Source organism: Tiliqua scincoides, chromosome 8 (genome assembly GCF_035046505.1).
Source record: "Tiliqua scincoides isolate rTilSci1 chromosome 8, rTilSci1.hap2, whole genome shotgun sequence".
NCBI lineage: Eukaryota > Metazoa > Chordata > Lepidosauria > Squamata > Scincidae > Tiliqua > Tiliqua scincoides.
In genome coordinates this window covers 16,164,775-16,189,341 of record NC_089828.1, presented here as the reverse complement: position 1 = coordinate 16,189,341, position 24,567 = coordinate 16,164,775, and the positions used below count along the sequence as shown (strand labels likewise).

General features: G+C 44.5%; 3 protein-coding genes across 7 annotated transcripts in view; 1 reads left to right on the top strand and 2 right to left on the bottom strand.

The window, feature by feature from the left end:
- The window catches only part of CSNK1G1 (casein kinase 1 gamma 1), a 50,075-nt gene extending 47,654 nt beyond the window's left edge, over positions 1–2,421 (bottom strand). For 3 of the 4 annotated variants that reach the window (XM_066634843.1, XM_066634846.1, XM_066634845.1), the window contains exons 1-2: positions 2,332–2,421; positions 1,675–1,835 (exon numbers count right to left, since the gene is read on the bottom strand). The gene's annotated coding sequence lies outside the window, so the exon portion shown is untranslated. The remainder of the gene's footprint in view (positions 1–1,674; positions 1,836–2,331) is intronic. The other variant, XM_066634844.1, reaches the window with a different exon arrangement.
- Positions 2,422–5,407: 2,986 nt separating this feature from the next.
- Positions 5,408–13,080, bottom strand: PCLAF (PCNA clamp associated factor). Its single transcript, XM_066636335.1, has 4 exons — positions 12,878–13,080; positions 9,786–9,863; positions 7,915–8,080; positions 5,408–5,774 (listed from the first exon to the last, which is right to left on the bottom strand). Exons 1-4 carry the CDS (start codon positions 12,927–12,929, stop codon positions 5,720–5,722), a joined length of 351 nt encoding a protein of 116 aa, XP_066492432.1. The 5' UTR covers positions 12,930–13,080; the 3' UTR covers positions 5,408–5,719.
- Positions 13,081–15,674: 2,594 nt separating this feature from the next.
- TRIP4 (thyroid hormone receptor interactor 4) overlaps positions 15,675–24,567 on the top strand; it is a 41,822-nt gene continuing 32,929 nt past the window's right edge. For both annotated transcript variants that reach the window (XM_066635620.1, XM_066635619.1), the window contains exons 1-4: positions 15,675–15,782; positions 21,684–21,850; positions 22,692–22,828; positions 23,584–23,805. In XM_066635620.1, the coding sequence (XP_066491717.1) occupies positions 15,694–15,782; positions 21,684–21,850; positions 22,692–22,828; positions 23,584–23,805 (615 nt within the window). In that variant the 5' untranslated portion in view covers positions 15,675–15,693. The remainder of the gene's footprint in view (positions 15,783–21,683; positions 21,851–22,691; positions 22,829–23,583; positions 23,806–24,567) is intronic.

The following is a 24,567-nucleotide window of genomic DNA, read 5'->3' as shown; positions in this document are numbered from 1 at the left end:
TAAAATTCTAGCAAGAAAATATTATTCCTGAGCCCCATTCCCCTTCAACCATGTGCCAGTAAAATATAAGAGTTAACCAGACAGAAGCAGGAGAAAATTTCAGCTTCAGGATTTCCAGCCTCAGTTTAGATTTCCATATACAAATATAGCAGAACATTATGTTCTGAAAGCTTCAGGAGGAAACAAAACATTCAAGAGTTCTATGGAGGAGAGGATTTTAGCTCCTGCATTGTAGCCACATCCTAAATGGTTTCACTTGGCTTCCTAAGTTGAAAGCCAAGGCTGAATATATAAACACAAAAGCTCTGAAGTACTCCTGAACACATTTCAAACTACAAAAGAACTTGGGAATCATGTACAAAAGTTGAGTCAACAGGTTAAAGGTAGATGAAATAAGTCATTTTCCCCACACAACATATAATTAAGCTTCTGGAACAGTGAGCCAGAGGATGTTATGTTACAACCCCTTGGCAGAAAGGGTTTTAAAAAACTAGATATAGGAAAGATAGGATTTGATAAACCTAGGCAGCTTATGTTTGTAGTCCCTTAAGAAGAGAAAAAGAAAAAAAACCTTAAGTCACCAAACTCACAAACCTGTCTGTTTTGTTAGTTATTTGGTTAATAATGGTTTTACCAGACTGTGGCTTTTGAATGGATCTATCAGTTCTTACTAACCCTGACAACCTCATATTCAGAGCCAGGATAATTCTACATAGGATCTCCCTATCAAAGTGGAGACTGATAAGGCCACTGTATTCTTCCTGAAGACACTTCACAGGTTATCTGGCTGGCCACTTTCTGTAGACAGAAAACAACACTCAACATATCATGGACCCAACCCCACGTGGCCATCCTGATGTTCATTTCTGCCCAATGCTGCATATACACAACAGGGATCAAACGTGTACACCTGTGGGCTGGGCAGAAATGAGTTTAACATGCCCCAGAACCAGGGTGACCAGACGTCCTCTTTTCCCAGGATATGTCCTCTTTTTGAGCCTCCTGATCTGGAAAAGAACTTAAATGGTCTTTTTCCCTGTGAGCAGGCAGCGCAGAGCCTTCTTACAATTAATAAATTATATGTAATAAATTACATGTAATATAATTTTAAATGTAATAACAAGTAATATAGCATTTAAACTAACCACATGAAATCAGTAGATGAGTGTTTTTTGCTTTTTCCCCCTGGTCCTACATTTTTCTTGGATGTCCTACATTTTGGGGTGCCTTGTCCTCTTTTGTGATTATGACATCTGGTCAGCCTGCACCAAAGGGTCCCTGTGCAAGCCACTGCAGCTCTTGTGACATTGTCAGTGATTTTATATGTGGTAGGGGAAAAAATGTTTGTGTATCTGTGAGCAAGGTACTGCTCAGACCCGAAGGCAAAGTGTCATGGGAGAAGTGGGTGGAAAAAGCTTCTTTGGTCCCCCAGCTTTTATTTTGTCATGCCCTATGTTTTTCTTGGATGTTCTACATTTTGGGGTGCCTTCTCCTCTTTTGCCGACAGTCCCCCTGTCCAGAACCTGGTGCCACCACACTGGAGTTCTCTTTGTCTTCATAACCTTAAAAAGTGGGAGGGGGGGAGATAAGGATTGTAAGCTTATAAAAAGGGCTGATAATAAGCAGCCACGTGGCTCTTTGGTCATCCCATCACCCCAAAACAGACAGACTTACTTGTCAGATATCCCTTTATCAGTCAGTCCTTCGCTGTCCGCTGCAGCTCCTCAGAAGCCCTGCTTGCAGTACACATGGACTTGGTGGGACATCTTTGGACAGGAAGAGGGAAACTCCACACCACCGTCTGTGCCAGATGGAAGCGCAGGCTCTTCACATGGCTGGGAGAGGCCCCCCATATTCCAGGCAGTGGAGAAAATGAGGGGGTGGTCAAGGTGGTTTGAGGAGGGACTCCTCCACCTCTACAAGTGTCCCCCACAATGGCCTATCCCCCCAGCCCTAAAAGGGTCGCCCACAATGGGAACCCCGACACCTCAAAGGGTCCCCCACTATGAGGTAAAAAGGTTCTCAGAATGGGTACCCATAAAAGGTACCACAATAAGGTGGCCCCCAGCCCAAAAAGGGTCCTCACAATGGGTGCCACTAAAAAGGTCCCCCACAGTGGGGTGCCCCCCAGCCCTAAAAGGGGCCCCCACCCACCAAGGGCGGCGGGGGCTCCCTTCCCACGAGGCGGCTGCTGCCAACGGAACAGGCCGGCCTCGGACGGAGGCGACCCCACTCCTCCAGCCCAGCCCCGGCCCACGCGCGGCCCTGTCGGCGACGCAGCCCCCTTCCCACCAGCGAGCGGGAAGGCGCGAGAGCGGCCCAGCCTCCTACCGTCCTGAGGGAAGCCGCTTCTCCCCGGGGAAGGGAAGGAGGGAGGGGGCGCGCACCCCGGGCCACTGCCCCCCTCCTCCTCCGCTCGCGCTCTGGGGAACACCCGGAAGCGCTTCCAGCGGGCACAGCCCACGCCGGCGGGCGCCCTATTAGGAGAGAGCGCTGCGCCGTCACAAGTCCGCTTCCGGGTCACGGCGACACCCTAGCAACCGCGTTCTGTTGCTAAGCGGAAGTGGAGGGGCGTGGCCGCGAGAGGGGCTTCCGGGTGCTCTCTGCTTGGGGGCGTAGCCCCGCTCTGGAGGGGGAGGAAGTGGCAAGGCCGCCCGTGGAACCTGAACTGTAGGCACAGCAGCTGCAGCCCACGTCTAGGTGTGTCTACTCAGAAGCCCCATTCTACTGAGTGGGGCTTGCTCCCAGGTAACTGCAGAGAGGCTTCCAGAGCCCACACCTAGTCTACTCAGAAGTAAGTCTCCTTCTACTCAAGGGGGCTTACTGCCAGGTAACTGCAGAGAGGCTACCAGAGCCTACTCCTAGGTGTGTCTACTCAGAAGTAAGCCCCATTCTACTCAGTGGGGTTTACTCCCAGGTAACTGCAGAGAGGATTACAGGGCCCACTCTAGTCAGAACTCAGTCCCATCCTACTCAGTGGGGTTTATGCCCAGGTAATGGGAGAGAATTTCAGCCTTAAAGCCCAAGCCTATGCCTGTTTCCATAGAAGTCGCATGATACTCAACTGGACTTACTCCCAAGTATGTATGGAGAGAACAGTAGTCCTATCTATCACATTTTTACACCATCCTTTCTCCCAGGAGTACAGGGCCATATACATGGTTCCTTCCCCTCCATATGTCCTCACAACAACCCTGTGAGGTAGGTGAGGCTGAGAGATAATGACTGGCCCAAGGTCACTCAGGAACCCTCATAGATGAGCAGGGATTTGAACCTGGATTTTCCAACCACTTCACCATCCTGGGTCATCCTGAAATTGCAATGGATGTCATAAGAACATAAGAGTCCAACTGGATCAGGCCAAAGGTCCATCTAGTACAGCCTCCTGTATCTCACAGTGCCCACCAGTTGCCTCAGGGAGCAGACAAGAGACCTTCATCCTGGTGCCCTCCTTTGCATCTGGCAAGTGTGTCTGCTAATTCTAATCACTCCTTGCACTGACCTCCCAGAGGCTAACGACCAGTCTGCCCAAAGAGGAAGGCAGAAAAGAAAGGGTGTGGTAAGCGCTCATAGTACAAGCTCCAAAAGGAGAGCACCACAAAGATACAACAATGTCTTATTTTGTCTCTTGTATCTAAGATTTGTTTCTGTTGTAAAGTGCCTTGGCAAAGAAGACAGTATACAAATGCAATAAAAAACAATGTGTGGTTAAAGTTACATTGCTACAGTATAAGTAACATGTCTGTTTTAACTGTTCAGCCAGAACAAATCTAGCCACAAGTAAGCCACTGCTATGGTACATCTAAAGGAGGAGATACTGTGCAATAGGTTCAATGGAACCTACACATGAATTGCCTTACATGTTTTTATTCCCTAAACCAATTTTCAAACAAACCTTGCTTCTAGAGAGTGTCTGGTAAAAACCTGAAAATATGTTGAATAATGCAATGATTTGTAAACTAGTTACTAGCTTAAACTTTTGTAAAACAATCTGGTTCTTTTCAGTTTCAAGTTGTAAAACTTCCAAGAAGGCAGCCTTTTTAAAACAGAGATTGTCTCTAGAGTAGAACAGTATAATCAAAGGGACTGGTTTTTATGTAACTTCCTTTTGAAAATATGAAGTATGTTTGAGTGCTACAACTGTCACAAGATTACATATACAGAAAGTCAACTCTGACAGATGCTTTCAAATGAGTTTCCTACAATAAGATATCATTGCTTAACCACTGCCTTCAAGTTTGTATTTTAAACACAGCATTCTGTTTCAGAATTATGGTTAACGCCCAAGTTAAACATCAGATATTCATTCTACACAATGGCTTTCAGCCCAGCAACTTCTACACTTACCAATCCGTCTCATATTCATCATCCTTACAAACCATTAAAAGACTATAGTTAAATAAAACTAAAATTTTCAGCCTCCCAAAATGTGACATACCAAGCACTTCACATGAATTCCAAAGATGGCTGCAGTCAGTCAAACAGATGGATTGAAATTAAGCCCCACCAATTGTTATAGTACATGTTTTTAAGATTGGAACTTGGGTCAAGGTCATTGCTTTGAATTATTTTGTTGAAAAGGGGGACAATCTCTCTCATCCACCTCCATTTCTTTATGTTCAAAGCAGTGGTTAATTAAAGAATTGCAGTTACAGAAGACTCGTCTCTTATTTTAAAGGCATTAATTTCTGCCACACCAGGCAGGAATGGGACCCAATTCATTTACATCAATTACAGAATTTACTTCTGAGCAGAGCAACTCTTAAATGATTGATTCTCTTACATATACCCTCCCCCCCCCCCACATGTAAACTCAGTGTCTCCAGAAAAGCCAGCTCTTTAAAGATGTGTTAAAGGCAGGCAAACTAGATGTTAAGTGAGGCAGGGAACTTTAACCAGGCTCCTGTGACACCACAATTCAAGCTTTAGGTGTGTGGGGGGGGGGGGGGGAATTTACAGTCCAAGACAATAGGTCCTGACCAAAGACATGCTCATCTGACTAATTAAGCCCCATTCAATTTTAACAGAACCAAGTAATTAACTTCCTTGAGATACAATGTATGGATTTAATTTTTTTTTTTTTTTTGCATTAACTAGTTCTCCTGTTTGAGGTTGAGGTTTTTTGCTGTATGGAATTCTATCTTAACCCATATCTGCCCAGCCCACAGGTGTACACATTTGATCCCTATTGTGTACATGCAACATTGGGCAGAAATGGCTTAATTTTTCTATTTGCTTTAGATAACATTATTATGCACACTTCGGGCTGCCAATCATGTTTGTAAGCCACTGCCTTGATCTTTCTTGTTTTCCAGAAATTTCTGAACAGCCTTTTCTGGTCCCCAAAAAGAAATGCATCAAAACTCAAATAAGTTTTTTATAAAAAATTTTTTTAATAAGGAGTCATCTTAACACTCATATGGCACAGAACTTTAGTTAAGTGCAGAAAGAAGCAAACCACGCAGCATAAGCCCCAAGATTATCAGAACCTCAGCTGATATGATTTATTGGTAGTTGAATACCCAGGCATATTAGATTCCCAATTCCTTTACAGTCATTCAAGTTTTAGGTTAAGTATATTCAGTAAACAAAAGTAATATGATAGCCTTTTTTAAAGACCTGTCTTCAAACAAAACATATGTAATATATACAGATGTACACACAAAAGCACCTCAAGATAGTGAGCATGGCCTTTGAATAGAAGAGAGGCAAGATCAGGTCACACTTCATCTTCTGCCTCATGTTCTGCAGGACAGGGGGGCAGAGGGCGAGCTCTGTGAAGAAAAGAGACCAATATACTGGTTGAACACTTTTCCTATTAGAGCAGGATCCCTGTATCCCAAAAAGGCAAGATTGTATTACCACCAGTTACATATTCATCCTGCCCTTTCTCCAAAATGCTCAGAGCACATACAGTTCTCCCCCTCCCCGTATTTTATGCTCAACCACACTGTGAGGTAGGTTCAGCCAAGAGACTGACCAAACGTCATCAAGGCAGCATTATGGCTGAATGGGGATTTCAGCTCAGATCTTCCTGATCCTGATCAGACTAACTGGCACAGTGGCTATTTAAATTAAATTGAACAAACAAGTGGGACCTAGAGCAAAATGTCACATCTCTCTAACCCCAATGCCAAATTGGCTCCAGCTGGTCAATTCCCTCTCTTTGCCCTCTCAACATTCTGCTGTTGGGATCTCCCTAACCCCCCATGCGACCTTAACATTCTGTGTTTTCTGGGGATCACACCAAGCATGCATAATCTGCTTCAGGTTTCTCTTTTAAATCTTACTCTTCCCTTTTAATTTACACATTTATGCACTTCTGCATTTCCCCTCTGAATATGTAGGGACCCATGACCTATTTTGACACAATACCATTTTATTCACAACCTATAAGGCATTTAACCACCCAAGTTTGTTTTCTGTGGGCTTATTATTGTATAGCCAGACAGAGAGAGGAAGGAAAAGAGTAATCAACCCAAAAATATAATTTTGTTCAGCGGGTAGCCAGAACAGCTTTTGTCAAGTGTCATGTCTGCTGTATCACCACTAGTGCTCATGTACATTTGGTGTAGCAAGGGATTCCCCCTCTTCCCTCACTGCAGTGTTAAAATTTCCCAAGTAATCAAGCGCTCTGCTTATTCAAAGAGAAAGTCAGTATTTAAATCATTTAAACAAAATAAACTTTTCAACTACTTCGATAATGTTTACATTATCATCAGAGACTGAATCTGTCTTCAGATAAAGAATGCAGCAATAGCCTCTGGTCTTTAGCAGTCATGTGAATGTATTACCCCAGGGTACTTTTGAAATGGGCAAGATAGAAAAATTCATGGCCTGGATAAGCAACATCTCAGCTCCAAAACATGGTAAATAAAAATCAATGGGACCATTCAAAACAGTAGAAATTCATGAGCAATACTTTCAATGATACACACTACACATCTCCCACTATCCATGGTTACTGCCCCAGTCTAATCTGTTGGAGTTTCACTTTTTAAATAACTTTCTTCCCAATCAACTACAACTACTTTACTCCTAATCAACAACTGTATAGTTAGAATACTTGTGACATTTCAGGGGGACTGAATAACTATCTTATGCTAAAAGGTACTCAACCTTTGTTATTTTAAATTGGAATTTGTTTTCCAAATTGGTTTACAAAAGGTCCCTCTGTGGCCTCCTTGACACACCCAGAAGGCAGTCTTTTGTAATGGAATGAGTACCAACAGCTGAAAGGCCATCTCATTAGTAGAGAGATAAGCTCTCAAGTACAGTGATGTATATTGTCTCACATAAGACATTAGTAAGTCCCTACCAGATATTTCTTCCCTAATGTAAGGAGTAAATCAAAAACTCTAAATCATAGATTCACAAGATGTGATTGATTTAATCTTTACAGTAGAGTTAAATGCAACTTTTCAGAAATAATTTCCATTCCCACTAGACCTGAATGGAGAAGTCTGTTCCACAAGGCACCAGGTTCCAATGACTCCCAACCAGTTTTACTGCACAGAGTGAAATAGGACTCTCTAATTAATCTGTCATGGCACCAAGAGCTAAATTAGGAGAAAGACAGAAACTAATGGTCCAGACTGGATGCTAGCATAGATGAGAAGTATGGTAAATCTACAGCCAGTCCCCCATCTGTAGGAGTTTAATTGCCTCACTTCTGAGAAAGTGACAAACACAGGAAGGCTTGTTAAAGAAATACTGGCTTTGGATTTTAAAAAGGCAAAGTTTTACAGCCTTCACAGAAACTAAATAGTTGGGAGTACAAGTAGAAAAGCTCAATTTTGACACAGGTTCCACAACCCTATCCAGTATTTCACTGAGCAGTGGAAGGCAAAGCTTGTCACATTGCTAAAAATGTGTTACACCGGGGGGGGGGGGGGGGGAGACACTCATTCTTACTTTCTTCTATGTTTTCCTATACCGCTGCATCCCGGCTCCTCCTCAGTGACATGGTTCTCCTTTTCTGAACGCTTTGAGGACTGCCCAAAGAATTCTCCAATCCCTTTTTGCCATGGTGGTGTTGGTCTCACACACACCGGATTGCCACCAGCATATTTACTTTCACCTACAAAGAATTATTAAGACTGCATTAGTGCCCAAGCATTATTGGGCCCCAAGAATACAACACACTGAAAGTCATAAATATAAAGTATCCAGACACTGGAACATGCATTTACAGTCAGTTCCCACTACTTGTTAATTTGCAGACAGCAGGATTGACAAGTACAGGTTAGCATTCCAGTGAACAATTTTCTTTTGCAAAATGGGCACATGTGCTTGCAAAGTCGTTCCCCCCCATTCTTCAAAAACATTTTGTGACCCACCAAAAATCAGCTCATGACCGATGTCATGAACCCACAGTCTGGGAAACACTGCAGCAAATAATGAGAACTGACTGTATACATATAGGACGTTTGTGTGCATGAGGACCAACAAAATATTTAAAATCCTTCATCTTCAATTAGGGGTCAAGGAGAGAAATATTACAACAAGCAACTAGATGCCAAGCATGTTTATTGACAAGTAAACTACACCTAGTTTAACAACCTTTGCTTTCTGGTAAGAAAATTGAAGCCTAGGTCCTCGGCCACTAAGGAAGTAACATTTAAACACATCTGGATGAGTGCCACAACAGATACCTGTTTTTAAAAGTAACTTCCTCAATGCAACAGACAATCCAGTTACTGAATATAATAGTCACAAAGCATTTTTTATTGAATTAAGAAAAACTGCTTTGTGAAAACTCTCATTCCTAAATGTAAAACTGTTGACTTTTAGGTTGAACTACTGTATATGCGCATCTAAATGTTTTAAGAGCTACTTTTCCAACTGAAAGTACCTTGTTTCATCACAGGCACAATCTGGGGGCAGAGGTGCAATGCTGATTGAGACCTCAAAGAGGAGGTGGTTAAATGTTTTTTCCCTTGTATCTTTTTTTGCTGAACAATGGCCCCTCTAAAGCTGGCATTTGCTGCACTTGTTCAGCAGAAAAACAGTACAAAGGCAAGAGAGCTAACCTTCCCCTCCTGCTATTTTATGTGAAGAAAAGTTATTAGAATAGCACCTCTTAGTGAACAATGGTAAGAATGATCCACCCTCCATGGTGTCTACCCCATGCATAAAAGTCCTTGATTTGGGCATGCTTGCTATATCATATTTGTGCAGAGAAGCAATATGCAACCTTGCAGAGCTGGAAATTCTAATACAGCTCTGCACCAGGATGGAGCCAATGGTCCCACCATATCCAATGCAGGGTTATAGCACAATTACAAGCAGGCAAGGCCAGAGCTGTGAATAATACAGAAAATATAGCAAGCAGCCTTCTGTAACAGTTCCTTTGGGTTCATTGCTCTTTAATATCTCATAGCATATAAGCAGTTGTATCATGGAACGTAGTTTGGAAATTACTGCTCAAATGAACAGCCAAAGAATGTGCCTTCATATCTGTATACTTCAGATGTAAGGTACTGGAGGACTATGGGCTGCACAGAGCATTACCCAACTCAGTCAGCCACCATCCTGGAGCCAACTGTGCTCTATCTGAAATAGTGCGCACTTGCAGTGTCTTCCACAGGAATGTCAAACACAGAAGTTTTGCACAGACAGGGCTCACCCATCCATGAGGCTGACTAAAGCAGTGACCTCAGGCAGTACCCCAGGCCTCCATTCCTTCCTGGATTCAAAAAAGGAAGAGGGGAATGGAGCAAATGAGGAAAATAGTGGGCTAGGGAAGTCAAAAGATGTCAGCAACATTTGGCATGCACACTCACCTTTCCTTGAAGGAGGAGATAAACCCACATTAGTGCTCCCAGAGCCTAACACCTTCCGAGGAGCCCTAGCAGCTACCACTGGTATGGTAAGGAAGAAGAGAAACAGATTATTTGTATCCTGCTTTTCTGCCAGACAACATGCATCACTAAGGCAACTGACAATGCAATTCATGTAGGAAAAAGGTATTGTGCTGGGGATTGTTTAAAAGGAATGATGACTAATAAAATGTTAGGACATAATAACAGTACTATTATAATAAAAGAGGAATCACAACAACTCAGACACACATCCTTACTTGAGATTGTAGGCTGATAGCCACAGAGCTGTGTGAAGGTCAGCTGTAGCCAATATCAGAAGGACACTTAACATATGCACCGAAGTGCTCATTTCCAGCCAGCTTTCACACAAAACTAGTTACAAGAGGACTCCGAAGCTGCAGTCCTAAACAGGCATGCAGCTCTGTCATTTGCATACTTACTCAGTAGTCCCAAATCAGGGAGCTTAGAGCCCAATCCTATGCAAGTCTACTCCGAAGTACATCCCATTGTAGTCAATGGGACTTACTCCCAGGAAAGTATAGATAGGATTGCAGCTTTAGTCCCAGATAAATGCACATAGGATTACAGCACAGCTATGTAGTGGGGCCATTTAATTCAGTGGGGCTCACTGAAGTGAACCTGCTTAGGGAGTCAGGCTCTGAACATACCAATAGCAAAATGGTAGATAAAAAGCATGAATACTGAACAAAGAGCCAAGACTTGACACAAATGGCAGTCCTTCAAAAATTACTGCTCAAACACAGCCAAGACAGCTGGTTACAGAATAGCCCTATGAACACAGGCATTCAAATCTTGTTTCTGCAATAAGCTCACAAGGAGCACCACATGAAAACTGCCTAGCTGTGCCAAGATGTTGCTTTTCAACACTCAGTTGGAATCACAATTACAACACAGGTTTCCTGCAGAGCTTAATACAGCACCAACTGTTCTATAAAGCAGACCCATCCTCATCAATCCCCTGCTTGTTTTTTGGAGCAGTGCTGCTGTGTTAGATCACACCAAACTAGCAAGCACCTCAGTTCTGGACAATATAGGAACACTCATCCTAAATCAAGTCTGGGATAAGGAGGGGTTCCAGATCAGGAAGCCCTGCTATGCAATAGATTTGGCACCTGCATCATCTCCCTAGAAGATCCACATTAACCAAGGACAGCTATTCCAGACTGAATATGCAGTACAGAATGCACCTAGGTGGTCTTAGGCAAGTCAATCTCTCTCACCTTCAGCTCTGCATCTGCAATATAGGGATAACACAGTCCCATTTTACAGAACTATTGTGAGATTACAAGTATTTTGAACACCTGAAAGCAGTTTGGCACTTTTCTTCAACCTTGGGTCAGGACCCCAGTGGGGTTCTCAGTTGTGGAGTTGCAGCAACTTATAGGAATGAAAAAGGTTGAAGACCACTGGATTGTAGCACCATCAGGTAGGCAACTGGTGGACCCCTTCAGGTACCAGGAGACTGTACCAGTCCTGCTCAGGTTCTTGGCAATTGGGCTAAAATAGCTTTGACTACTGCCAGGCTTTATGGTAACTCTAATAAGACTATTTAGCTTCAGTGAACACTGCTGGGAGAGTGTAACAGGGGTAAGGAGTAGGCAGCAATGGGGACGGGGTAGGTAGATAGGGTCCTGAAAGGGGGACAGGATTAATGGTGGAGTCCCTAGTCTCATACTTTAATAATAATAATAATAATAATAATAATAATAATAATAATAATAATAATAACAACAGTACAGGTATTTTTATACCGCCTTTCTTGGTCCTCAGCTTTCTCCTTAGACTTTATTCAAGGCGGTTTACATAGGCAGGCAATTTTTAAATCCCAGTAGGGATTTTTACAATTTGAAAGAAGGTTTCTATCTTTCAAGAAACCACAACATTCAGGTGTTTCTTTCTTGGTCTGGCCGCACATTCTGGCCTCCATCCTCCCACGCTCAGAGCAGATGTACTGGGACTTTATGTACTGGGATTGTGACACAAAGAAGGTTGAAGACCACTGCACTACAGGAATGCCAATTACAATTGCAGCCATTGCACAACTCACCATGCCCAAATGTTCCCCAGGACTCAATTTGAGTAGGCACGCCCAAGGCTTAGGCCTAGCCCATTGGTTCCCAAACTGTGAGCAGTGGCTCCCCAGGGAGCCACAGAAACCAGCCAGGGGAGCTGCAAAATAACCAACTGCTCTTTACAATGTATAGGATTGTAGCCCTAATGGGGAGCCCTGGCCAATAGCTCAATAGGTCAAGGGAACCAACAGTCAAAAAAGTTTGGGAACCACTAGCCTAATCCCATTCCTGCACTAGGGTGTAGTTCTATAGTCTACAAACCAGATGCAACACAGAGCCTGTAGAACTTATGAGTATCTTTCTCTCCACATAGCTAGCCCCCCCAACAGCAAGAAGTCACCCAACATTCAGGCATACTAAACACATTAAGCAGTCCTCCCTGTCTTTTTAGCAGTATCCCAACATCCCCAAGAGACACTCCCATGCCAAAAACCAGCCACTTCCTAATAACAGACTTTTCTCACTAGAGCAGTGGTTCCCAAACTGTGAGCCATGGCTCCCCAGAGAGCCACAGAAACCAGCCAGGGGAGCCACAGTATTCTTGTGAAAAATATACCACCTTATACAGTATATAGGATAGTAGCCCTAATAGAGAGCCATGGCCCAGTAGGTCAAGAAAGCCATCAGGCAAAAAAGCTTGGGAACCACTGCACTAAGGGGGGAATCCATCTCACTTTTATCCCTTGCCCTTCCACCAAAGGAAAAAGCATGCATAGCTTTTAAACCCCACAACAGCCCTATAAGGTAGGCTCAAATGAGACTTGACACATGAAAGGAAGCACACACCCTAGGGGCAAGCCACCCTTTCCGACTTCACTGCAGGTTGCTTTCTAAGAGCCCAATCCTATACAGGCCTACTCAAAAGCAAGCCCCATTAGAGTCAATGGGGCTTACTCCCAGGAAAGTGTAACAGGCTCGCAGCCTAAGACAGGCACCGTAAGAGCCCAGCCCAGCCCTTGCCTTTCCGGTAAGCCCCGCCAGTCCCGCCGCAGTCTGCTTTGGTCCGCACCATCCCTCCGCTACAGTTGCAAGACTGGCCTCCAGCAACGGCTACAGACCAAAGAAACGTCCCGCGCTTGCGCTCCTGAAGCTGTTGCAAGTGTAGCCTTCCCGCGCGCGCGCCCCATCCCCATTGGCCCGGGCGGGAGTCCCAGCCGACCAATCAGAGGCAGCCCCGCGGCTCGCCTGAGTTAGGGACCCGCGCGCAGAGGACTGTAGCCGCCGCCCTGTGCTATTGGCCTGAAGCGCCGTCGCCGATTGGCTGCGAAGCCCAGCGCCTCTCGAACACGCGGCCAATCAGAAGTGGAGAAAGTTTTCCGCGTGCTTGCTTACTTGGGCAGTCAGTCCCAGTGAGTTCAGTAGTGGTTACTGCCAAGATGAGTGCAGGATTCGAACTTGGTTTTATGAGGCTTGCTCCCAGGAAAAGGGGGCGCAGGACTGCAGGCCCTAAGGCAAAGAAAACGTTTCTTTACCCAGAGTGTGATTAGTCTGTGGAACTCCTTGCCACAGGATTCGCAAGGTGCCAGGTGCAATTTGAGACCCACAAAATTGAGACATACAAAATTATGCAGGGAGAGGGTGGGGGGGGTTCTTTTCCCTCTCACACAACACCAGAACCAGGGGACATCCACTAAATTGAGTGACACCAGGATGCATGTCTTGTGTGCTTCCTGAGCAGGGTGACCTGATTCAATGGAGGACACCATGCAGATACCTTTAACCATTGTATAGAAGAGAGAATGTTGGCAGGTTCACCTTTTTAAACCCTTCCATGTGGCTCAAGGGTTTATCCTATGCAACCTTCCAGCACTAGGACAGCTGCAATACAGCTCAGAGGTAAGAGAAAAATGTTCCTATGCCTTGAGGAGGCCTCCAAGACTGCTTTCCTGACACAGGAAGCAGTGCGTACTCCATAGGCTCAGCAGCACCAGCACTGGAAAATTGGATAGGATTGGGCCCCTAGTCTGTGAAAGATTACTTTGAAATCAGTTTTTTAATCTTTAAAATACTATAAAAGTCTTTGTTGTTTTTGTTATTTTCATCTGTGAATCCCTGGAAGGATTGTGTGCCTAATAAAAATTATGTCCTTCATATATGTGCTCAAAGATACAGGTAGCCTAAGCAAAGTTGCTATCTTTAAATTCTCCATGTTGTTTACTACATAATTGTTTCAGAAGCTACATATTTACTACATTCTGTCTAGAATGTAACATTCTGTCTAGAATTAACAATTGTGGGCCCAGGGCCCAATCCTATCCAGCTTTCCAGCACTGGTGCAGCTGCAGTGCAGCCCTGAGGCAAGGGAACAATATTCCCTTATTTTGAGGAGGCCTCTATGACTACCTCTCCACCACAGGATGCAATGCACTCACCATTGGCACAGCTGCACTGGAAAATTGGATAGGATTTGGCCCTGCATTAACAAAGCAAATGCAGCCAAAATAATTAGATTTAAAGCTAATTTAAACCCATTGAGGTAAATGGACCTGAAGTGGTTTAAGGCAGATTGCTTTCACAGTCCCATTATTTTGTTAAATCAACTTACAATTAGGTTTAAACCACTTTAGTCCCATTACCTAAATGGTAATGGGCAGGAGGTCTAGTCTAGAGCCTCCGTCTGCCTGAAGATAACATCCACAAGGTCGCCAGTTCGAGGCCACCGGCACCGTGCGACCTTGGAGCAGCTGACAAGCTGAAGCCGAGCAATTCCATCTGCTCTGAGCGTGGGAGGATGGAGGCCAGAATGTGAAGCCAGATTGGAATGAAACACCTTGAATGTAGTCGTTCTTGAAAGAAAGAACCTTCTTTGAAATTGTAAAAATCCCTATTTAATAAGGGATTTAATAAAAGCCTGCCTATGTAAACTGCCTTGAATAAAGTCTTGAATAAAGACCAAGAAAGGCGGTATATAAATACCTGTTATTATTATTATTATTACCAAAGAGTAATTGTGTTCATCTATAGCAGATTAGATTATTTACAGTGCAATCCTTTGCATGTCTACTCAGAAGTAGATTATTTACAGTGCAATCCTTTGCATGTCTACTCAGAAGTAATTATAATTGAGCTCAATGAAACATATGAAACATATCCCATAGCATTGCAACTTACTGTTGTGGGTTATTGTGGAATGAGTGGTCATTGGCAATCTTCTGATAAATTTTAGGAGATTGTATGATAAATTATCAATTCATAAGAAGCATGAAATATTTTGAAAAAGTGGTAGCCCATACGCAAGATGCAGAAGAACAGCAGCAAACAACTACTAGAAAAGACACTGCGATGGGATAAAGAGGGACAGTTACTCTCCACCTGCTAAATGTAAGAGGAACACCACTTGAAAAAGTGTCTCTTGCCCAGATAGCAGGGGATTTAATTGGACCTTTTCTCTTATTCCATGGCTACTAAATGTACTCAGGAGTCAGTGAGAATAAGGCTGCAATCCTATCCACACTTTCCTGGGAGTAAGCTCCATTCACTATAATGGGGCTGACTTCTGAGTAGACATGCATAGGATTGGAATCTCAGGCTGCAATCCCATACACACTTTCCTGGGAGCAAGCCCCATTGACTATAATGGGACTGACTTCTGAGCAGACACTTCTAATTGAGCCCAGAGACAGAGGGCTAGTCTGCTGTTCGGAACCGTTGACCCACAGCCCCTGTTGTTCAGCGACGGGGATGAGAGGTGCACCAGCGCTCCGACAGCTCACATAGCGGAGGTGCACCCTTTAATTTCTTCCCCCGACTCCGACCCGGAACCGGCCTGCGGGACGATGGCAGTGGCCGCGGAGGCGCTCGTGGCCTGGTGTACGGGGCAGCTGCACGGCGCTTTCGGGCTGGACGTCGGCGAGGAGCTCATCCAGTGAGCGCCGAAGGGGGCGGGGTGGTGGTTTAACAGGGTTGGAACGCAAGGCCGTCCTGGGCTGGGCTGGCTGAAGGCTGGTAGAGGGAGACCAGGTGGGGGACCAGGCAGGCAGAGCGCCTCTGCCTCGGGCAGGAAAGGGGGGCTGGGCGGGGCAGCCCAGGGTGGAAGGACGTGGAGCTGCCCTGCCCCCTCCCCCCTCTGAGCTCTCTTGGCCCCTCTGGCCTGTCTGCAGAAGCTGCACCCCTGTCTGTGGTGAAGAGCAGCTGGGGGCCAGGCACGGGGCCTCTACCGTGGGACAGGGCAGCTCATTAGACCCCCCATGTGAGCTGAACTGCCCTGCCCACCCACCCCCTTGTCCCCTGACCCTGCAGCAGAAGCAGCACCCCTGTCTCTAGTCCCCTGGACTAGCAGAGGCTCTCTCTGTCTGGCCCCCTCTGGACCTGCCTCCTAACTTCAATGACCAGCCAGTTCCTCTCATCACAAGCCTTGATGGCACCTTAAATAGAGTCACCAGATGCAAAGGGGTCAGAGTGCCTCTGCCTTCAGCCATGAGAGAGAAGCTTGGCAGGTGCAGCTCTTTAGACCCTCCATGTTGAGCCACACCTGCCCACATTCCCTCTTCTATTCCATGGCTAACAGTACAGTCACTCTGTTCCCCCCTCTCTCTAGACATGGTCCCCCTAACTTTAAAGACCAGCCAGTTCCTTTCATCACAAGCTTTGGTAACACCTTAAATAGGGAGACAAGATGCAAAGGGGTCAGAGTGCCTCTACCTTCAACCATGGGATAGAAGGGAGAAGCTTGGCAGGTGCAGCTCTTTAGACCCCCCCTGTTGAGCTGCCCCTGCCCACATCCCCTCTTCAACACCATGGCTGAAGGTAGAGGCATTGTGTCTGTCTGGCAACCTTTGTATCTGGTCACCCCAAATACACTTCACTAGTTACAAAGGCCAACACCCATTTTGCTTCCTTAAACACTACACCAATGCCGGGGTATATTTGGGGTGCTGATTCCAAAAATGGCATCCATTTTGCCCTATCACGTCTAGTTTTGGAGACACGGCATAGCCTCTTTAGCAAAGCAGCTTCCTCATGAGGAAGCCATGGTGTAGACTTTTTCATGAGGAAGCTGCTTGAACCATTTGCTAAAGAGGCTATGCCGTGTCTCCAAAACTAGACGTGATAGGGCAAAATGCATGCCATTTTTGGAATCAGCACCCCAAATTCATATCAAACCACCATAAAGTTTGGGGAAAACTTTTCTGACCCTCAGTTTTGTAGGCCTGTGTTATAGGTCTTGTTGGAGGAATCTTTAAACTGGTTTCCTCTTTAGGGGGGATGCAGAGTAGCTTCAGCAGCAGACCCCCCTCTTGCTGGGAATCAACCCAGGGAAGCTCCCACACCCGGCTGACTGCTAATCAATAAAGACAAACGGCAATGGCTGGTTGAAGTTTGCAAAAGAAGTCATTTACTCATGGTTCCATAGAAGCTTATGTTACAGCATCTGATTATGATCAGAGGTTACTCTAACTTAAAGACAACAAGGCCATAAAGCTGCCTTGTCCTGCATGCCATGTGGTCAAGATGGCATCACCAGCATAGCCCTGCTGGGAGCGACCTTGTCTGGCCAATGGTAGGTGAGGAAGAGGGGGTGTGCTTGGAGCGAAGGGAAAGGTTATAGGGTCTGGGCCACACCCCCACATAGGTCATCCAAAGGGGACAGGTAAAGTGTAGGGTCACTGGGCTATGGCTTAACCCTTTCAGGATAGTATCCTGCCACCTGTGGAAGCAGACGGAGTTGTACCAACTCCAACATTTCTGATACAGGGTCAGGGTGACCAGATCCAAAGGGGGCCAGAAAGAGTGCCTCTACCTTTAGCCATGGTATGGAAGAAGGAATCTGGGCAGGTGCAACTCTTTAAACCCTTCCATGTGAAGCTGCACCTACCCAAATTCCTTCTTCTATTCTGTGGCCAAAGTTAGAGGTACTCTGACCCCCTTTGTGTCTGGCCACCCTAGATACACGTCACTAGTTACAGGTATGTTTCTGATACAGGTTTAGGGGAACCAGGTCCAAAGCAGGCTAGAGTGCCTCTACCTTTGGCCATTGAATAGAAGAGGGAATCAGGGCAGGCACAGCTAACATGGAAGGGTTTGAAAAGCTGCACCTGCCCAAAGCCCTCTTTAACACTGGTTAAAGGTTGAAACACTGTTTCAGCTCAAATTCTCCTTCCCCTCCTCCTTTCAGCCACCCATGACTGTCAACTGAATTTCCTTTTCCCCTCCATGAGCAAAACTGAACCTGGATTTCCTCCTTGTCGCCAACTGACATACCTGACCCAACCTGGCTCCCATCCCCAGTCTGGGGGGGGGGGAAGTCTTAAGTAGGGTTACTAGATCCAAAGGCTGCCAGAGTACTTCTGTCTTGAGCCATTGTATAGAAGAGGGAATCTAGGCAGGTGTAGCTTTTTAAACCCTTACACGTTGAGCTGTATCTGCCCACATTCCCTTGTCTATTCAGTGGCCAAAGTTAGAGACACTCTGTCCCACTTTGTATCTGGCAACCCTATTTAAAACCACCTCTGAATCCTGCCCTGCTGTGAGGGAGAGTGTCCTTTGCTTGCTTTCCCCCCCCCCTCCCCACAATATGTTTGCCTCTCTACAACTCAGTGGTTACTAGGAAATAGTGTTTCATTATTGCTATGTTTTGGCATGGTTAGATGAACCAGATCCAAAGGGGGGCCAGACAGAGTGCCTCTACCTTTAACCATGGTATAGAACAGGGGTGAGCAAACTTTCAACTTTAGGGATCCTGGACCTTTAACAACTGTGTAAGAGAATTTCATAGCAGGTGCAGCTTGTCATCTGTGAGATGACAGACTGCACTTGCTGAAATTTCTTCTTCTATATAGTGGCTAAATATATAGGTCTTCTTCCCCCTTTGTATCTGGTTACCCTACTTGTGGATGACAGAGTTGCTGCTTTTGGTCCCTTATCTTTCTCTCCCAAGAAAGGGACTCCCCTCCCTTTACAGTCATTCCAGGATACCCAGAGGGCTGAACTGGAGAGCAAATCATGCAGTTAGGGACCTCCAGGCCAGACAATAGGCTGCAAATGAGTTTACATGTGAGCTGCATCTTGCCAATTACTACAGAAAATCAGAAAATGTGACTTTTTAATTTGGGGCTATGCAATTACTTCAAACCACAAGTCAGTATTCTAGCTAATGGTGTTCTTCCACAAACTAGGCAATAGAGCTTGTGAATATATATATTTTTTAGTATTCTAAAAACTTTTTGCAACCTACCAAAAATCAGCTTGCAACCTACTGGTGGATCCTAACTCACAATCTGGGAAACTTTGAGTTAGGGAGTTAAGCCCAGAGGACACTGGCAGTCAAACCTCATCCTGTTTAGAGCAGCTGACAATTTTTCCTGATTCCTCGGAACCCAAATCATCAGATCAAAGCTTCCCAGCTGATCTCACAAGTCAGTCAACCACACAAAATAATCTGTAAAGCTTTTCAGTATAGTGTCTAGTATTCCTTTTTGTTTTTTAAGCCATGTTTATCTCTGATGTTTCATTGCAGAGCAAGATAAAATGAAATTTGCTAGGGGAAGCATGCTTCTTATTTTGTCTTTGATTCTTTGCAGATATAGTGAAACATCAGGCTAGAAACCCACAAAGTAAGGCCGTTCCAACCTTTCAAGTTCCTGTTGATATTAGCTTTGTTTTCTTTTACATGTACCCAGTGTTTCTACTTTTTTTGGTCACTCTTACCAATCAGTGTCTGACTTCCCGCCTAACTTATCTTTAAAAAAAAAAATCACCTATTTCTTATGCTGCCTCTGAAATTCATACAAGGAATTCATATTCACACAAACTGAGAGAACCATAACTATGATTTAGAATGGAAAATCCAACTATCCAATTAAACTTTCCAATGGAGCCCCAAGGTAAAGGAACAAATATTCCCTTACTTTGAGGCAGTCTCCATGACTGCCCCCCATGGCAAAATGCAGCACATGTCCTTTGGCACAGCTGCATCAGTGCAGGAAAGTTGGACAGGATTGGACCCTAAATGTCATATGTAAATTGGCAAATCATAGTTACAGCTGGTGCCCTACCTTCAGAGGCCACTGCATCTAGAGACTGGAGTGCTGAGCAATGGAAAACAAAAGCAAAGAAGCATCTCCCCACTATGAGTTGTCAAATATACTTTGGCACTTCAAGCCATGTTTTGGGTTCTAAACCCAGTGTAGTGCAAGCTATCCTTTGATGTTTGAACTCTTTTGTGATTGAGAAGCTCCAAGTGTTATGCTAGTGAACATAAAATCTTTTAAGGAAAAATCACTATAGACAGCTTACTTTTTGCTTAGATATATAACTTCCCAAGCCTTGCTCCTCTCCCTGCTCAGGTCTTTGCATAACAGTGAAAGCAAAAAGTTTAAGGAATCAGTATTTATATCTCTCCCTTTAATCCATATATTTGGAACTTTCAGAAAGAGTAAATTAAATATAGTTCATCTGTAAATCTGGGTGCTACAGGTGGGAGATATTTCAGACTTAAGTATAATAATGAACAAAATGGGCACCACTTTGGCTGTAGTGTTGAATTATTTTTTCCAATGTAAGGAGAAGAAAAAGGATGTTAACCTTTCTGGGAGTATTGAGTTTGGGCATTGATTGCTGTTGCATTGTGTCATTACTGTAGTCCAGTGTTTCTCAGCTATGGGTCAGAACCCACTAGGTGGTCACAAGCTGATTTCAGGGTGGTCCCCATTCATTTCAATTTTAAAAAAAATATATTAGAGTTTATGCTACCATGGCAAATGACGGCATTGGGGAAATGTTGCAGATCTATACTTTTAACAGGCTACTCTGTACAGGTTGAGTCTCATTATTCAGGAGGGTTCCAAGAACTGGATGGCAAAAAACAAACTATAGCAAATCAATTTAAAGAACAAAGTGGCTTTGCTCCAGTGATTTACAAATAGCCTTGCTGACCTTTGTAATGCACACAGAGACAATCAGTCTCTCTCCAGGAGCTTAGACTTCACTAGGAGGAAGCAATCCCTTCCTTCACCAGGAGCCCCAGCAAGGGGGAAAGAAGAGAAGGTGATAATCACTGCCATTTAGGCTTCTTTCACCTGCTCAGGGGGAAGGGAGGAGTGAAGCCTGCAGAGAGAATGATTGATGGATTGTCAACTGGCTACCCTCTCTGGCATTATTAAACAACTGTTTTCCTTTAATTTAAAGGGCCCTTCTCATCAGCTTTCAGATAGAAAAATCTGTGGATAATTAGGTTATACCTGTAATCACTTGTATGACTATCTCTCTGCAACAGTAAAAAGCAGTTTTTTAAACTGTGATTTTAAAAGGGTGCATTTTTTCCCTTCTCCAGGGATTAGCACATTCTTTCTCATTTGCAGGGTCCATTTGTGTTGAGTCAAATCTGTGTATAAAAATCTTTGTATAACAAGGCTGGACCTGTATATGCTTTTAGTAATGATAGTAAATAGGACTTACTCCTGAGTAAGTGAGGGTAGGATTGCAGCCTAGGATTGTTAAAAAATTTTCCTACTTAACAACATTGCTTCTGGTCAAGACATTACTTCTGATGGGTCCTGACAGATTCTCATTCTAAAAAGTGGATCCCGGTGCTAATAGTTTGAGAACCACTGCTGTAGTCTGTTATTTCCTTATCTCATGTAACCATTCATGTGGCTCACAGTGACCTGAAAAGCATGTGAAAAAGGAAAATTAAGTACCAATGGAGTAAGGAATTTAGATGGAAATCCTTAACACTCATTCTGCTTAAGATTGTGCTGTTAATCTTTGTTTTGTCTTTTGATCAAGGCACTCCCACAAACTTCCTTTTTTTTGGTCCCTCCTTAAGGTATATCTTGTCTATTGAGAGTGAGGAGGAGATTCGAGAGTATGTTGCTGACCTAATTCAGGGAACAGATGGGAAAAAGAAACACTTTATAGATGAACTAGTAGCCAGATGGCGGAAGTCCTGTCAGACAACCTCTGACCCTTTGCCACTATATCGGAAAAAGGATGGTAAGTAAGAACAGAGACTGAAACAATAAGCAACTGTACAGCAATTTGAGACATACAAAATTATGCAGGGGATGGATAGAGTGGTTAGAGGGATGCTTTTTTCCCTCTTGCACAACACCAGAACCTGGGGCATCTGCTAAAATTGAGTATTGGGAGAATTAGAATAGACAAAAGAACATTTTTTTACCCAGTGTGTGATTAGTTTGTGGAACTCCTTACCACAGGATTTGGTGATGGTGTCTGGCCTAGATGCCTTCAAAAGAGAACTGGACAGATTTCTAGAAAAAAGTCTGTCACAGGTTACAAACCATAACAGGTATGTGCAACCTACTGGTCTTAGAAGTAAGCTACCTCAGTGTGTTAGGTACAGTGGATTGGTAACAGGATGCAGGTGTCTTGCGTGCTCTCTGAGGCATCTGGTGGGCCACTGTGAGATACAGGAAGCTGGACTAGATGGGTCTTTGGCCTGATCCAGTGGGGCTCTTCTTATGTTCTTATGAAGGATGGTAGGTGGTTGTGGTAAGTGAAAGTGATTGCTTTTTTCAGGAGTGTCAAACTTGATGAATATTGTCTGGGCTTAGACAGACAGTATGAGAGAAATGAATAGTAGCTGTAGCTCCCTTTCTCTTTCCTTGTAAAGTCTAGGTGCAACAGTGCTGCAACATTATCATTGAGTGTTGTCCTGCACCTACAGACAGCAGCCTGTAATGCAATGCTGAGGGGTGCAGCAAAACATGGGCTATGATGTCACATTATAGGTTGCATTTACCTGAACATTGCAAGGAAGATGGGGACAGCAGCACCAGCCTATTAAGCTTCTCCTCTGAATGTGAACTTTCAGATACTTTAGAGGCTCCTCGGCTAGGAGACCAAGCCAAGAGGGGAAGACGCAAAGGGAGAAACAAACAAGAAGCACCTGTTCATGTTGAAACGGACCATCCTGTAGAGGAAGTGAAAACACCACTTGATTTAGCAAAGGTGAGCTCAGTTGTTGCCTTCCCCCACTTGAACTTGTTTTGTGGGTGCTTTGTAAAAAGGGGGACCTTCAAACGGTAGTTCTGACAAGTAGCAGGGGAAGCTTGAAGGCAGTGGATATGCTTATATAAGGATGTGTCTCATTCCTAAAAAAAAATAATAATAATCCAAGCAGATGCACCCTAAAACTGCAAAAATAGCACCTGCATTCTCCTCTACCATAATTTTCAAGAAGAGATCCAGAAAGGGCAGTTGACTAATGATGTGATTTATTTCCTTGGGGTCCAACTCAAATAATGTTGCATCCATCTCAGAGCACTGAATTCCTGTTGAGTTGGTTTTGGGCAGCATAGCTGCAGCTGTGACATCATCAGACTTAGAGACTGTTTTATTGCAGTGTAAGGTTTGGTAGATGTAAGTTCATCAGAAGAGATTGGTTGAGGCATAATAAAAGAAGTTGATAAAGTAAAGATAAAGGTAAAGAGACATAATAATAATCTTATCTGCTGAGTCATGGATTCAAAGCATGAGAACCAAACAATTGGTATGATTGGAATACCAAACAATTGACTGGGCCATTTAGCAGTGGACTGGGTTTTGGGTGGGGTAGGAGAGTACATTTTTGCTCTGAGGAAACCTTCCATAACTGTCATGTAAACCAGAAAAATCAAAATGATTACTGAATTCCAATTTGGCTGTGTTGTATTCCAACTGCTCCTTGAAATACTTTCATTTCTTGCTTTTTCTCTATACATTAGGCCCAGGAAATACACAGTGGCAGCTCATCCTTCAAGAAGAAGGCAAAATATGTCAACCTGTATACAAAGGAGGGTCAGGACAAACTGGCCGTCATGCTTCCTGGGCGCCATGTGTGTGAGTGCCTGGCCCAAAAGCACAAGCTCATCAATAACTGTCTGACATGTGGGCGCATCGTCTGTGAGCAAGAGGGCTCTGGGCCCTGCTTATTCTGTGGTACTCTGGTATGTAACAGCATTCTGTGTGTTTTTCCTGTCTGTCTTGCTTATCGATAACAGGTTGTGCAAGGAGTTAGATGTGCCCCATGGTCTCTTGCCTGAAATTCTGGAGAGCTATTGCTAGCTGCGCAGACAGCATTGGACTAAATGGACCAACCCTCCAACTTGATATAAGTTACCTTTAAGTTAACTCAAGTTTAAACTCAAGTTTAAGTTCTCAAACTTCTTGGGAGTAAAACTTGCAAGGTAAGTTCTTGTGGGGGAGGGGGCAATTGAATAACACAATCCCCAAGATCCTGCTGCAGTCAGGGGCGCCAGGGCCTTCCTCTTTCTTACAAGAAGCTGCAGCAGCCTGCTGGGGGTGAGGGGACTCCCGCGGAAGCCTCTGCAAAGCTCCCTAAAGCGCAGAGAATGTGAAAATAACGATTGTGACCCACTTCTGATTTGCAATCGCAAAACCAGAAGTGGGTTGCAGTTGTTACTTTTCTGTACACTTTGGGGAGCCCTGCGGAGGCTTCCAGGGGGTCCCCACACCTTAGCAAGCTGCTGCAACTTCTTATAAGTAAAAGGAAGCCCCTGGCACCCCCGACAGCGGCACAATCCTGGGGATTGTGTTGCTGCATTCCTCCCTCCCCCAGCTCCTTAAAGGAGCGAAGGCAGAGGTCCTCCAGCTGGGGCATCACAAGGCTCTGGTTTGAGAACCTCTGAGTTAATGAATGAAGTGATCAGTTTCTGATTACTTGTTAATTCTCAGACCTTCATTTTTCA